The 15,258-nt window shown below is 42.2% G+C and overlaps 1 protein-coding gene across 1 annotated transcript in view; it reads left to right on the top strand.

Moving 5' to 3' along the window:
* The window catches only part of LOC112267339 (contactin-5-like), a 271,228-nt gene that overhangs the window by 191,200 nt on the left and 64,770 nt on the right, over positions 1 to 15,258 (top strand). The window contains exon 5 of the mRNA XM_042296592.1: positions 8,886 to 9,009. Within this exon, the coding sequence (XP_042152526.1) occupies positions 8,886 to 9,009 (124 nt within the window). The remainder of the gene's footprint in view (positions 1 to 8,885; positions 9,010 to 15,258) is intronic.

Raw genomic sequence — 15,258 nt, 5'->3', positions numbered from 1 at the left:
TGATGTGGGGTCCATGACTAGAGACAGGAGACAGTATGTTGTGGGGTCAATTACTAGAGACAGTATGATTTGGGGTCAATGACTAGAGACAGTATGATGTGGGGTCAATGACCAGAGACCAGAGACAGGATGGTGTGGGGTCAATGACTAGAGACAGTATGATGTGGGGTCAATGACTAGAGACTAGAGACAGTATGATGTGGGGTCAATGACCAGAGAGTAGAGACAGTATGATGTGGGGTCCATGACTAGAGACAGGAGACAGTATGATGTGGGGTCAATTACTAGAGACAGTATGATTTGGGATCAATGACTAGAGACAGGATGATGTGGGATCCATGACTAGAGACAGTATGATGTGGAGTAAATTACTAGAGACAGGATGTGGTGGGATCCATGACCAGATACTAGAGACTGTATGATGTGGGGTCAATGGCTAGAGACAGTATGATGTGGGGTCAATGACCAGAGACTGGAGACGTGAGGATGTGGGGTCAATGGCTAAATACAGTATGATGTTGGGTCAATGACTAGATACAGTATGATGTGGGGTCAATGACTAGAGACAGTATGATGTGGGGTCAATGACCAGAGACTAGAGACAGGATGATTTGTGGTCAATGACTAGAGACAGGATGACGTGTGGTCAATGATTAGAAACAGTATGATGTGGGCATCAATGAGCAGAGACTAAAGACAGTATGATGTGGGGTCAATGACCAGAGATTAGAGACAGTATGATGTGGGGTCCATGACTAGAGACTAGAGACAGTATGATGTGGGGTCAATGACTAGAGACAGGATGATGTGGGATCCATGACCAAAGACTAGATACTGTGTGATGTGGGGTCCATGACTAGAGACTAGAGACATTAGGATGTTGGGTCAATGACTAGAGACAGTATGATGTCCGGTCAATGACTAGAGACAGTATGATGTGGTGTCAATGACTAGACACAGAATGATGTGGGGTCAATGACCAGAGACTAGAGACAGTATGATGTGGGGTCAATGACCAGAGAGTAGAGACCGTATGATGTGGGGTCCATGACTAGAGACAGGATGATCTTTGGTCCATGACCAGAGACGAGAGACAGTATGATGTGGGGTCAATGACTAGAGACCGGATGATGTGGGGTCAATGACCAGAGAGTAGATCCAGTATGATGTGGGGTCCATGACTAGAGACTAGAGACAGGATGATCTGGGGTCCATGACCAGAGACTGTATGATGTGGGGTCAATGACCAGGGACTAGAGACAGGATGATGTGTGGTCAATGACTAGAGACAGTATGATGTGGGCTTCAATGAGCAGAGACTAGAGACAGTATGATGTGGGTTCAACGACTAGAGACAGTATGATGTGGGGTCCATGACTAGAGACTAGAGACAGGATGATCTGGGGTCCATGGCCAGAGACTGTATGATCTGGGGTCAATGACCAGAGACTGTATGATGTGGGGTCAATGACCATAGACTAGAGACTGTATGATGTGGGGTCATTGACTGGAAACTATATGATGTGGGGTCAATGACTAGAGACTAGAGACAGTATGATGTGGGGTCAATGACCAGAGACTAGAGACAGTATGGTGTGGGGTCAATGACTAGAGACTGTATGATGTGGGGTCAATGACCAGAGACTGTATGATGTGGGGTCAATGACCAGAGACTAGAGACTCTATGATGTGGGGTCAATGACTAGAGACTAGAGACAGTATGATGTGGGGTCAATGACCAGAGACTAGAGACTCTATGATGTGGTGTCAATGACTAGAGACTAGAGACAGTATGATGTGGGGTCAATCACTAGATACAGTATGATGTGGGGTCAATGACCGGAGACTAGAGACCGTAAGATGTGGGGTCAATGACTAGAGACTAGAAACAGTATGATGTGGGGTCAATGACTAGAGACTAGAAACAGTATGATGTGGGATCAATGACGAGAGACTAGAGACAGTATGATGTGGTGGTATCATGTCAGTCTGTTAGTGGTACTAAGGGGAGGCTGGTGGTATCATGTCAGTCTGTTATTAGGGTGCGATCACAACTTCTACATCTTGTTTTTATAAATTATTTAGACCTATTTTTTTCAGGCTAGTTCAACCTTGGTTCAACCTTGGCTCATGTAGGTGAACTGAACTGTGTTCAGTTTCCTGAACTGTGTTGTACTTTCTTGTTGTATAAATATGTCACAAGTCATCGAAGCTGTGTTTTGTATTTTTCTTTCAACATATTCTCTGACCAAGCTATGTGGGTTTTCAGCATGTCTATTCATATTTTATTTCAAAGACTTGAAATTCAAAGTTGTGTTATTTTCCTCTTTTAGTATTTTTCTGTGTGAGTGGGGACAGGACAGCGTTACTCCTAGATTGCTAACTTCCTGCTAGTGGGGACAGGACAGCGTTACTCCTAGATTGCTAACTTCCTGCTAGTGGGGACAGGACAGCGTTACTCCTAGATTGCCAACTTCCTGCTAGTGGGGACAGGACAGTGTTACTCCTAGACTCCTAGCTTCCTGCTCGTGGGGAAATGACAGCGTTACTCCTAGACTCCTAGCTTCCTGCTAGTGGGGACAGGACAGTGTTACTCCTAGATTGCTAACTTCCTGCTAGTGGGGACAGGACAGTGTTACTCCTAGATTGCTAGCTTCCTGCTAGTGGGGACAGGACAGCGTTACTCATAGACTGCTAGCTTCCTGCTAGTGGAGACAGGGCAGTGTTACTCCTATATTGCTAACTTCCTGCTAGTAGGGACATGACAGCGTTACTCCTAGACTCCTAGCTTCCTGCTCGTAGGGAAATGACAGCGTTACTCCTAGACTCCTAGCTTCCTGCTAGTGGGGACAGGACAGCGTAATATAGTACCAGAGCCCATAATTTGAAAGGGAATAGAGTACTAGAACCCAGCACTATAAAGGGATTAGAGTACCAGAACCCAGCACTATAAAGGTAATAGAGTACCAGAGCCCAGCACTATAAAGGGAACAGAGTACCAGAGCCCAGCACTATAAAGGTAATAGAGTACCAGAGCCCAGCACTATAAAGGTAATAGAGTACCAGAGCCCAGCACTATAAAGGGAACAGAGTACCAGAGCCCAGCACTATAAAGGTAATAGAGTACCAGAGCCCAGCACTATAAAGGGAACAGAGTACCAGAGCCCAGCACTATAAAGGTAATAGAGTACTAGACCCCAGCACTATAAAGGTAATAGAGTACTAGACCCCAGCACTATAAAGGGAACAGAGTACCAGAGCCCAGCACTATAAAGGGAACAGAGTACCAGGGCCCAGAACTATAAAGAGAATAGAGTACCAGAGCCCAACACTATAAAGGGAATAGAGTAACAGAGCCCAGCACTATAAAGGGAATAGAGTACCAGAACCCAGCACTATAAAGGGAATATAGTACTATTTATGGTGCACCACTCATCTCCATGTCTTTAAGCACAATCTCCTGACTGGAACTCAACTCTCATCACCGCTAGCTATCTGCTTTTAGTAACCCAATTTGATGCAAACGATTAATGGCCAGTAATCCAAGTGGAGAGCACTCTACTTCCCCAATATTGTCCAGCCAAGGCCGACAGTGTTGTCTTGTCTATTAGCTTGTCTTATGTAGAAAGGACCAGAACAAATGTTTCCATTTAGATCGACTCTTGTGGTCTTTGTATTTCAGGCTAGTTAATAATAATAATAATAATAATAATAATAATAATAATAATAATAATAATAATAATAATACGAAGAAGAAGAAGAATATGAATAATAACAACAATAATAATACAGTAATAGTAGTAATAATAGCAACAATAATATACTACTAATAATAGTAATAACACTAATAATGATACTATGAATAATATGAAGAATATCGATAATAATATTAATACTAGTAATAATAAACATCAAAAATAATAATAACAATAATAATAGTAACAGTAATCCAGATAATCCATAATAATAACAATACTTATCATAACAATGGTAATCATAATAATCACAATAATAATAATAACAACTAACAATAATAATAATAATAACAATAATAATACTAACAATCATAATCATAACAATAATAGTAATAATAATAATACGAAGAATAATAACAATAAGAATGTAGGTAATTAGTTGGCAGGCAGTGTAAAGGTATTGTTTTGAAGTTGTGGATGGTTGATTGAGCACTCAAACACAGGGAATGCCTCAGGCAATGATTTTCTTCTCACTCCAAGGAAATTACCCTTGTTATCGGTGATTGTCTCAACTTAGCAACCTAGACCGGAAGAGAAGCATTGGTGATTTTCTTCTGTCACTCTGACTTTCTCATTTCAATCTCAAAGTCACTGTCACATCACTGCTTTGAGAATCATTTTATGTTGTTGTTGAACAATGGACTACATTTTCTACTTCTGTGAACTCCCTGGCTGTTGATAACACCGTCACCCTTACCTGATGTATGACATAATTTAGATTCCCTGGCTGTTGATAACACCGTCACCCTTACCTGATGTATGACATGATTTAGATTCCCTGGCTGTTGATAACACCATCACCCTTACCTGATGTATGACATGATTTAGATTCCCTGGCTGTTGATAACACCGTCACCCTTACCTGATGTACGACAGGATTAGGAGTCCTTGGCTGTTGATAACACCGTCACCCTTACCTGATGTATGACATGATTTAGATTCCCTGGCTGTTGATAACACCGTCACCCTTACCTGATGTATGACATGATTTAGATTCCGTGGCTGTTGATAACACCGTCACCCTTACCTGATGTATGACATGATTTAGATTCCCTGGATGTTGATAACAGTCACCCTTACCTGATTGTACGACAGGATTAGGACGGTTAGATTGAGCAGAGGACGGTCAGATTGAGCAGAGGACGGTCAGATTGAGCAGAGGACGGTCAGATTGAGCAGAGGACGGTCAGATTGAGCAGAGGACGGTCAGATTGAGCAGAGGACGGTCAGATTGAGCAGAGGACGGTCAGATTGAGCAGAGGACGGTCAGATTGAGCAGAGGACGGTCAGATTGAGCAGAGGACGGTCAGATTGAGCAGAGGACGGTCAGATTGAGCAGAGGACGGTCAGATTGAGCAGAGGACGGTCAGATTGAGCAGAGGACGGTCAGATTGAGCAGAGGACGGTCAGATTGAGCAGAGGACGGTCAGATTGAGCAGAGGACGGTCAGATTGAGCAGAGGACGGTCAGATTGATCTTCCTTTTCCTTTATTGATCTATTCTCCTGACTGATGTATAACTCTAGAGAGACTTGTATTTCCCTCATGGATCTGCATTCCACTGACAACAGGCTGCTGAGATGACATGTCCTCCGAGTGACAAAAACCAAGGCCATTTTTGTCAGAAGACCCTTCTTTTTATTGCGGTGGGCTAAATCAGGGTCACACAGAGTGATTATTAGTCTTAAACAAATCTACTTTGAATCCAAAGTATAAACCTCAGACACATGATTATGGGCTTTAAAAAAAGAAGACCACCTGTACCATATTAGATAGAGAGTTGTATATAAAGTGTAATGAAACGTACAATATTTTGATTTTGCATCCCAGCATTACACTTTATATACAGCACCAGTCAAAAGTTTGGACACACCTACTCATTAAAGGGTTTTTCTTTATTTGTACTATTTTCTACATTGTAGAATAATAGTGAAGACATCAGGACTATGAAATAACACATATGGAATCATGTAGTGACCAAAAAAGTGTTAAACAAATCAAAATATATTTTACATTTTACATTCTTAAAAATAGCTGGCCTTTGCCTTGATGACAGTTTTGCACCACTCTTGATATTCTCTCAACCAGCTTCATTAGGTAGTCACCTGGAATACATTTCAATTAACAGGTGTGCCTTGTTAATAGTTAACTTGTGGAATTTCCTTCCTTCTTAATGCGTTTCAGCCAATTAGTTGTGTTCTGAAAAGGTAGGAGTGGTGTACAAAAGATAGCCCTATTTGGTAAAAGACCAAGTTCATATTATGGCAAGAACAACTCAAATAAGCAAAGAGAAACGACAGTCCATCATTACTTTAACTTTGAACATTTGTGCAGTCACAAAAACCATCAAGCGCTTTGATGAAACTGGCTCTCATGAGGACCGCCACAGGAAAGGAAGACCTAGAGTACCTCTGCTGCAGAGGATAAGTTCATTCGAGTTACCAGCATCAGACATTGCAACAGACACTGTTCAGAGGAGTGAATAAGGCCTTCATGGTCGAATTGCTACATAGAAACCAATAAGAAGAACATACTTGGATGGGCCAGGCTTCTGAGTGGCGCAGCTGTCTAAGGCACTGCATCTCAGTGATAGAGGCGTCACTACAGACCCTGGCTTGATCCCGGGCTGTATCGCAAGCGTCCATGATTGGGAGTCCCATAGGGCGGCACACAGTTGGCCCAACCCCGCCAGAGGTAGGGGAGGGTTTGGCCGGAGAAGGCCGTCATTGTAAAATAAGATTTTGTTCTTAACTGACTTGCCTAGTTAAATAAAGGTTGAAAAGAAACTTGAGCAATGGACATTAGACTGGTGGAAATCTGTCCTTTGGTCTGATGAGTCCAAATTTGAGATTTTTGGTTCCATGTTGAGCTCATTCATTTTGAGCTGATTCATATTGAGATGATTCGAATCGAGCTGATTTGTATTGAGCTGATTCATTATGGGCATATTGAGCTGATTCATATTGAGCTGATTCATATTGAGCCGATTTGTATTGAGCTGATTCATATTGAGCTGATTCATTATGGGCTTATTGAGCTGATTCATATTGAGCTGGAAGTAGAAGGAAAAACGTTGCTGAGTTTGCCCTCATGTCAGGAGAATTAGAGTAAGGTAGAAATTCAAACAGAGATGACCTGTTCAAAAGTAGTGCACTATGTCAGGAATAGGGTGAGATAATGTAGGAAGGTGATGTTCTCCGTTCAGAATCGGAATATCAGGCCATTGCTCAGTTAGCGACACCACGTCCACCTCTGGTAATAGAATAATTCAGTACTGTTGTAACTCCCTCTAAAATCATCTGTGTAACACTGTATTATGTAGTGTTGTAACTCCTTCTAAAATCATCTGATGTAACACTGAATTATGTAGTGTTGGTGTAACTCCCTCTAAAATCATCTGTGTAACACTGAATTATGTAGTGTTGGTGTAACTCCCTCTAAAATCATCTGATGTAACACTGAATTATATAGTGTTGGTGTAACTCCCTCTAAAATCATCTGATGTAACACTGAATTATGTAGTGTTGGTGTAACTCCCTCTAAAATCATCTGATGTAACACTGTATTATGTAGTGTTGGTGTAACTCCCTCTAAAATCATCTGATGTAACACTGAATTATATAGTGTTGGTGTAACTCCCTCTAAAATCATCTGATGTAACACTGAATTATAGTGTTGGTGTAACTCCCTCTAAAATCATCTGATGTAACACTGTATTATGTAGTGTTGGTGTAAAATCATCTGATGTAACACTGAATTATGTAGTGTTGGTGTAACTCCCTCTAAAATCATCTGATGTAACACTGTATTATGTAGTGTTGGTGTAACTCCCTCTAAAATCATCTGATGTAACACTGAATTATGTAGTGTTGGTGTAACTCCTTCTAAAATCATCTGATGTAACACTGAATTATGTAGTGTTGGTGTAACTCCCTCTAAAATCATCTGATGTAACATTGAATTATATAGTGTTGGTGTAACTCCCTCTAAAATCATCTGATGTAACACTGAATTATGTAGTGTTGGTGTAACTCCCTCTCAAATCATCTGTGTAACACTGTATTATGTAGTGTTGGTGTAACTCCCTCTAAAATCATCTGATGTAACACTGAATTATGTAGTGTTGTAACTCCCTCTAAAATCATCTGATGTAACACTGAATTATGTAGTGTTGGTGTAACTCCCTCTAAAATCATCTGTGTAACACTGAATTATGTAGTGTTGGTGTAACTCCCTCTAAAATCATCTGATGTAACACTGAATTATGTAGTGTTGGTGTAACTCCCTCTAAAATCATCTGATGTAACACTGAATTATGTAGTGTTGGTGTAACTCCCTCTAAAATCATCTGTGTAACACTGAATTATGTAGTGTTGGTGTAACTCCCTCTAAAATCATCTGATGTAACACTGAATTATGTAGTGTTGGTGTAACTCCCTCTAAAATCATCTGATGTAACACTGAATTATATAGTGTTGGTGTAACTCCCTCTAAAATCATCTGATGTAACACTGTATTATGTAGTGTTGGTGTAACTCCCTCTCAAATCATCTGTGTAACACTGTATTATGTAGTGTTGGTGTAACTCCCTCTAAAATCATCTGATGTAACACTGAATTATGTAGTGTTGGTGTAACTCCCTCTAAAATCATCTGATGTAACACTGAATTATGTAGTGTTGGTGTAACTCCCTCTAAAATCATCTGATGTAACACTGAATTATGTAGTGTTGGTGTAACTCCCTCTAAAATCATCTGATGTAACACTGAATTATATAGTGTTGGTGTAACTCCCTCTAAAATCATCTGATGTAACACTGAATTATGTAGTGTTGGTGTAACTCCCTCTAAAATCATCTGATGTAACACTGTATTATGTAGTGTTGGTGTAACTCCCTCTAAAATCATCTGATGTAACACTGAATTATGTAGTGTTGGTGTAACTCCTTCTAAAATCATCTGATGTAACACTGTATTATGTAGTGTTGGTGTAACTCCCTCTAAAATCATCTGATGTAACACTGAATTATGTAGTGTTGGTGTAACTCCTAAAACCATCAGACGTTTCGGTGGCGACCTTCTTCAATGTGTGTATCTCCCTCAAACTCTTCTCTGTCTTTCCCATGTTTTAGAGAGTGAAGAGTTTGGGCCAGTGTTTGTCCAGGAACCAGATGACGCCATCTTTCCGTTGCACTCTGAGGAGAAGAAAGTGATGATGAGCTGTGAAGCCAGAGGCAACCCTGCACCTGTATACAGGTATGACTCTGTCTCTAACCCTGTACCTGTATACAGGTATGACTCTGTCTCTGTCTCTAACCCTGTACCTGTATACAGGTTTGACTCTGTCTCTGTCTCTAACCCTGTACCTGTATACAGGTATGACTCTGTCTCTGTCTCTAACCCTGTACCTGTATACAGGTATGACTCTGTCTCTGTCTCTAACCCTGCACCTGTATACAGGTATGACTCTGTCTCTAACCCTGTACCTGTATACAGGTATGACTCTGTCTCTGTCTCTAACCCTGTACCTGTATACAGGTTTGACTCTGTCTCTGTCTCTAACCCTGTACCTGTATACAGGTATGACTCTGTCTCTGTCTCTAACCCTGTACCTGTATACAGGTATGTCTCTGTCTCTAACCCTGTACCTGTATACAGGTATGACTCTGTCTCTGTCTCTAACCCTGTACCTGTATACAGGTATGACTCTGTCTCTGTCTCTAACCCTGTACCTGTATACAGGTTTGACTCTGTCTCTGTCTCTAACCCTGTACCTGTATACAGGTATGACTCTGTCTCTGTCTCTAACCCTGTACCTGTATACAGGTATGTCTCTGTCTCTAACCCTGTACCTGTATACAGGTATGACTCTGTCTCTGTCTCTAACCCTGTACCTGTATACAGGTATGACTCTGTCTCTGTCTCTACCTCTGTACCTGTATACAGGTATGACTCTGTCTCTGTCTCTAACCCTGTACCTGTATACAGGTATGTCTCTGTCTCTAACCCTGTACTTGTATACAGGTATGACTCTGTCTCTGTCTCTAACCCTGTACCAGTATACAGGTATGACTCTGTCTCTAACCCTGTACCCGTATACTATTATGTCTCTGTCTCTAACCCTGTACCCGTATACAGTTATGACTCTGTCTCTGTCTCTAACCCTGTACTTGTATACAGGTATGACTCTGTCTCTAACCCTGCACCTGTATACAGGTATGACTCTTGTCTCTATCTCTAACCCTGCACCTGTATGCAGGTATGACTCTGTCTCTAAACCTGTACCTGTATACAGGTATGTCTCTGTCTCTGTCTCTAACCCTGTACCTGTATACAGGTATGTCTCTGTCTCTAACCCTGTACCTGTATACAGGTATGACTCTGTCTCTGTCTCTAACCCTGTACTTGTATACAGGTATGACTCTGTCTCTAACCCTGCACCTGTATACAGGTATGACTCTTGTCTCTATCTCTAACCCTGCACCTGTATGCAGGTATGACTCTGTCTCTGTCTCTAACCCTGTACTTGTATACAAGTATGACTCTGTCTCTAACCCTGTACCTGTATACTATTATGTCTCTGTCTCTAACCTTGTACCTGTATACAGGTATGACTCTGTCTCTGTCTCTAACCCTGCACCTGTATACAGGTATGACTCTGTCTCTGTCTCTAACCCTGCACCTGTATGCAGGTATGACTCTGTCTCTAAACCTGTACCTGTATACAGGTTTGACTCTGTCTCTAACCCTGTACATGTATACAGGTATTCCTCTGACTCTGTCTCTGTCTCTAACCCTGTACCTGTATACAGGTATGACTCTGTCTCTAACCCTGTACCTGTATACAGGTATGTCTCTGTCTCTAACCCTGTACCTGTATACAGGTATGTCTCTGTCTCTAACCCTGTACCTGTATACAGGTATGACTCTGTCTCTAACCCTGTACCTGTATACAGGTATGTCTCTGTCTCTAACCCTGTACCTGTATACAGGTATGACTCTGACTCTGTCTCTGTCTCTAACCCTGTACCTGTGTACAGGTATTACTCTGTCTCTGTCTCTAACCCTGTACCTGTATACAGGTATGTCTCTGTCTCTAACCCTGTACCTGTATACAGGTATGACTCTGACTCTGTCTCTGTCTCTAACCCTGTACCTGTGTACAGGTATTACTCTGTCTCTGTCTCTAACCCTGTACCTGTATACAGGTATGTCTCTGTCTCTGTCTCTAACCCTGTACCTGTATACAGGTATGTCTCTGTCTCTAACCCTGTACCCGTATACAGGTATGTCTCTGTCTCTAACCCTGTACCCGTATACAGGTATGACTCTGTCTCTAACCCTGTACCTGTATACAGGTATGTCTCTGTCTCTAACCCTGTACCTGTATACAGGTATGTCTCTGTCTCTGTCTCTAACCCTGTACCTGTATACAGGTATGTCTCTGTCTCTAACCCTGTACCCGTATACAGGTATGTCTCTGTCTCTAACCCTGTACCCGTATACAGGTATGACTCTGTCTCTAACCCTGTACCCGTATACTATTATGTCTCTGTCTCTAACCCTGTACCCGTATACAGGTATGACTCTGTCTCTGTCTCTAACCCTGTACTTGTATACAGGTATGACTCTGTCTCTAACCCTGTACCTGTATACAGGTATGACTGTCTGTATACAGGTATGACTCTGTCTCTAACCCTGTACCTGTATACATTATGTCTCTGTCTCTAACCTTGTACCTGTATACAGGTATGTCTCTGTCTCTAACCTTGTACCTGTATACAGGTATGACTCTGTCTCTGTCTCTAACCCTGCACCTGTATACAGGTATGACTCTGTCTCTGTCTCTAACCCTGCACCTGTATGCAGGTATGACTCTGTCTCTAAACCTGTACCTGTATACAGGTTTGACTCTGTCTCTGTCTCTAACCCTGTACCTGTATACAGGTATCACTCTGTCTCTGTCTCTAACCCTGTACCTGTATACAGGTATGTCTCTGTCTCTAACCCTGTACCTGTATACAGGTATGTCTCTGTCTCTAACCCTGTACCTGTATACAGGTATGTCTCTGTCTCTAACCCTGTACCTGTATACAGGTATGACTCTGTCTCTGTCTCTAACCCTGTACCTGTATACAGGTATGTCTCTGTCTCTAACCCTGTACCTGTATACAGGTATGACTCTGACTCTGTCTCTGTCTCTAACCCTGTACCTGTGTACAGGTATTACTCTGTCTCTGTCTCTAACCCTGTACCTGTATACAGGTATGTCTCTGTCTCTAACCCTGTACCTGTATACAGGTATGACTCTGACTCTGTCTCTGTCTCTAACCCCCTACAGGTATTACTCTGTCTCTGTCTCTAACCCTGTACCTGTATACAGGTATGTCTCTGTCTCTGTCTCTAACCCTGTACCTGTATACAGGTATGTCTCTGTCTCTAACCCTGTACCCGTATACAGGTATGTCTCTGTCTCTAACCCTGTACCCGTATACAGGTATGACTCTGTCTCTAACCCTGTACCCGTATACTATTATGTCTCTGTCTCTAACCCTGTACCCGTATACAGGTATGACTCTGTCTCTGTCTCTAACCCTGTACTTGTATACAGGTATGACTCTGTCTCTAACCCTGTACCTGTATACAGGTATGACTCTGTCTGTATACAGGTATGACTCTGTCTCTAACCCTGTACCTGTATACTATTATGTCTCTGTCTCTAACCTTGTACCTGTATACAGGTATGACTCTGTCTCTAACCCTGTACCTGTATACAGGTATGACTATGTCTCTAACCCTGTACCTGTATACAGGTATGACTCTGTCTCTGTCTCTAACCCTGTACCTGTATACAGGTATTACTCTGTCTCTGTCTCTAAACCCTGTACCTGTATACAGGTCTGTCTCTGTCTCTAACCCTGTACCTGTATACAGGTATGACTCTGTCTCTGTCTCTAACCCTGTACCTGTATACAGGTCTGTCTCTGTCTCTGTCTCTAACCCTGTACCTGTATACAGGTCTGTCTCTGTCTCTAACCCTGTACCTGTCTACAGGTATGACTCTGTCTCTAACCCTGTACCTGTCTACAGGTATGACTCTTGTCTCTGTCTCTAACCCTGTACCTGTATACAGGTATCACTCTGTCTCTGTCTCAAACCCTGTACCTGTATACAGGTCTGTCTCTGTCTCTGTCTCTAACCCTGCACCTGTATACAGGTATGTCTCTGTCTCTGTCTCTAACCCTGTACCTGTATACAGGTATGTCTCTGTCTCTAACCCTGTACTTGTATACAGGTATGACTCTGTCTCTAACCCTGTACCTGTATACAGGTATGTCTCTGTCTCTAACCCTGTACCTGTATACAGGTATGTCTCTGTCTCTAACCCTGTACCTGTATACAGGTATGTCTCTGTCTCTGTCTCTAACCCTGTACCTGTATACAGGTATGTCTCTGTCTCTAACCCTCTACCCGTATACAGGTATGTCTCTGTCTCTAACCCTGTACCCGTATACAGGTATGACTCTGTCTCTAACCCTGTACCCGTATACTATTATGTCTCTGTCTCTAACCCTGTACCTGTATACAGGTATGTCTCTGTCTCTAACCCTGTACCTGTATACAGGTATGACTCTGTCTCTAACCCTGTACCTGTATACAGGTATGTCTCTGTCTCTAACCCTGTACCTGTATACAGGTATGACTCTGTCTTTGCCTCTAACCCTGTTCCTGTGTACAGGTATGTCTCTGTCTCTAACCCTGTACCTGTATACAGGTATGAGTCTGTCTCTAACCTGGTACCTGTATACAGGTATGACTTTGTCTCTGTCTCTAACCCTGTACTTGTATACAGGTATGACTCTGTCTCTGTCTCTAACCCTGTACCTGTATACAGGTATGACTCTGACTCTGTCTCTGCCTCTAACCCTGTACCTGTATACAGGTATGACTCTGTCTCTGTCTCTAACTTTGTACATGTATACAGGTATTCCTCTGACTCTGTCTCTGTCTCTAACCCTGTACCTGTATACAGGTATGACTCTGTCTTTGTCTCTAACCCTGTTCCTGTGTACAGGTATGTCTCTGTCTCTAACCCTGTACCTGTATACAGGTATGAGTCTGTCTCTAACCTGGTACCTGTATACAGGTATGACTCTGTCTCTGTCTCTAACCCTGTACTTGTATACAGGTATGACTCTGTCTCTGTCTCTAACCCTGTACCTGTATACAGGTATGACTCTGACTCTGTCTCTGTCTCTAACCCTGTACCTGTATACAGGTATGACTCTGTCTCTGTCTCTAACCCTGTACCTGTATACAGGTATGACTCTGACTCTGTCTCTGTCTCTAACCCTGTACCTGTATACAGGTATGACTCTGTCTCTGTCTCTAACCCTGTACCTGTATACAGGTCTGTCTCTGTCTCTAACCCTGTACCTGTATACAGGTATGTCTCTGTCTCTAACCCTGTACCTAGCATCCGTGTTTAGTACTAACTGAAGTGTATTTCGTGCTTTGTCTACGTAGCCGGAAAGTAGAGCATTGCAGTAGTCTTTAACTAGAAGTGACAAAAGCATGGATACATTTTTCTGCATCATTTTTGGACAGATAGTTTCAGAAAGTTTCAGATTTTTGCAATGTTACGTAGATGGAATAAAGCTGTCCTTTAAACAGTCTTGATATGTTCTTCAAAAGAGAGATCAGGGTCCAGAGTAACGCTGAGGTCCTTCACAGTTTTATTTGAGACGACTGTACAACCATCAAGATTAATTGTCAGGTCCAACAGAACATCTCTTTGTTTCTTGGGACCTAGAACAAGCATCTCTGTTTTGTCAGAGTTTAAAAGTAAAACATTTGCCGCCAATCATCCCTTATGTCTGAAACACAGGTTTCCAGGGAGGGAAATGTTGGTGCTTCACCATGTTTCATTAATGTACTGCTGTGTATCATCCGCATAGCATAGAAGTTAACATTATGTTTTCGAATGACATCACCAATAGGTAAAATATATAGTGAAAACAATAGTGGTCCTAAAACGGAACCTTGAGGAACACCGAAATGTACAGTTGACAAACCATCCACAGAGGCAAACTGATATCTTTCCGACAGATAAGATCTAAACCAGACCAGAACTTGTCAGCGTAGACCAATTTGGGTTTCCAATCTCTCCAAAATAATGTGCTGATTGATGGTGTCAAAAGCAGCTCTAAGTTCTAGGAGCACGAGGACAGATGCAGAGCCTCGGTCTGACGTCATTAACTGATGTCATTTACCACCTTCACAAGTGCAGTCTCAGTGCTATGATTGGGTCTCAAACCAGACTGAAGCGTTTCCTATACATTGTTTGTCTTCAGGACGGCAGTGAGTTGCTGTGCAACAGCAAAAAAAGATTGATAACACCTATCATACTGCTATGGCTGACCCAGTAAACAGCCTATCATACTACTATGATAGCGGAACCCCTCGCCAACAAACAATGAAATTGCAGGATTGAGAAAATACAAA

Source organism: Oncorhynchus tshawytscha, linkage group LG14 (genome assembly GCF_018296145.1).
Source record: "Oncorhynchus tshawytscha isolate Ot180627B linkage group LG14, Otsh_v2.0, whole genome shotgun sequence".
Classification (NCBI taxonomy): Eukaryota; Metazoa; Chordata; class Actinopteri; order Salmoniformes; family Salmonidae; genus Oncorhynchus; species Oncorhynchus tshawytscha.
This window is presented reverse-complemented; position numbering and strand designations above follow the sequence as displayed.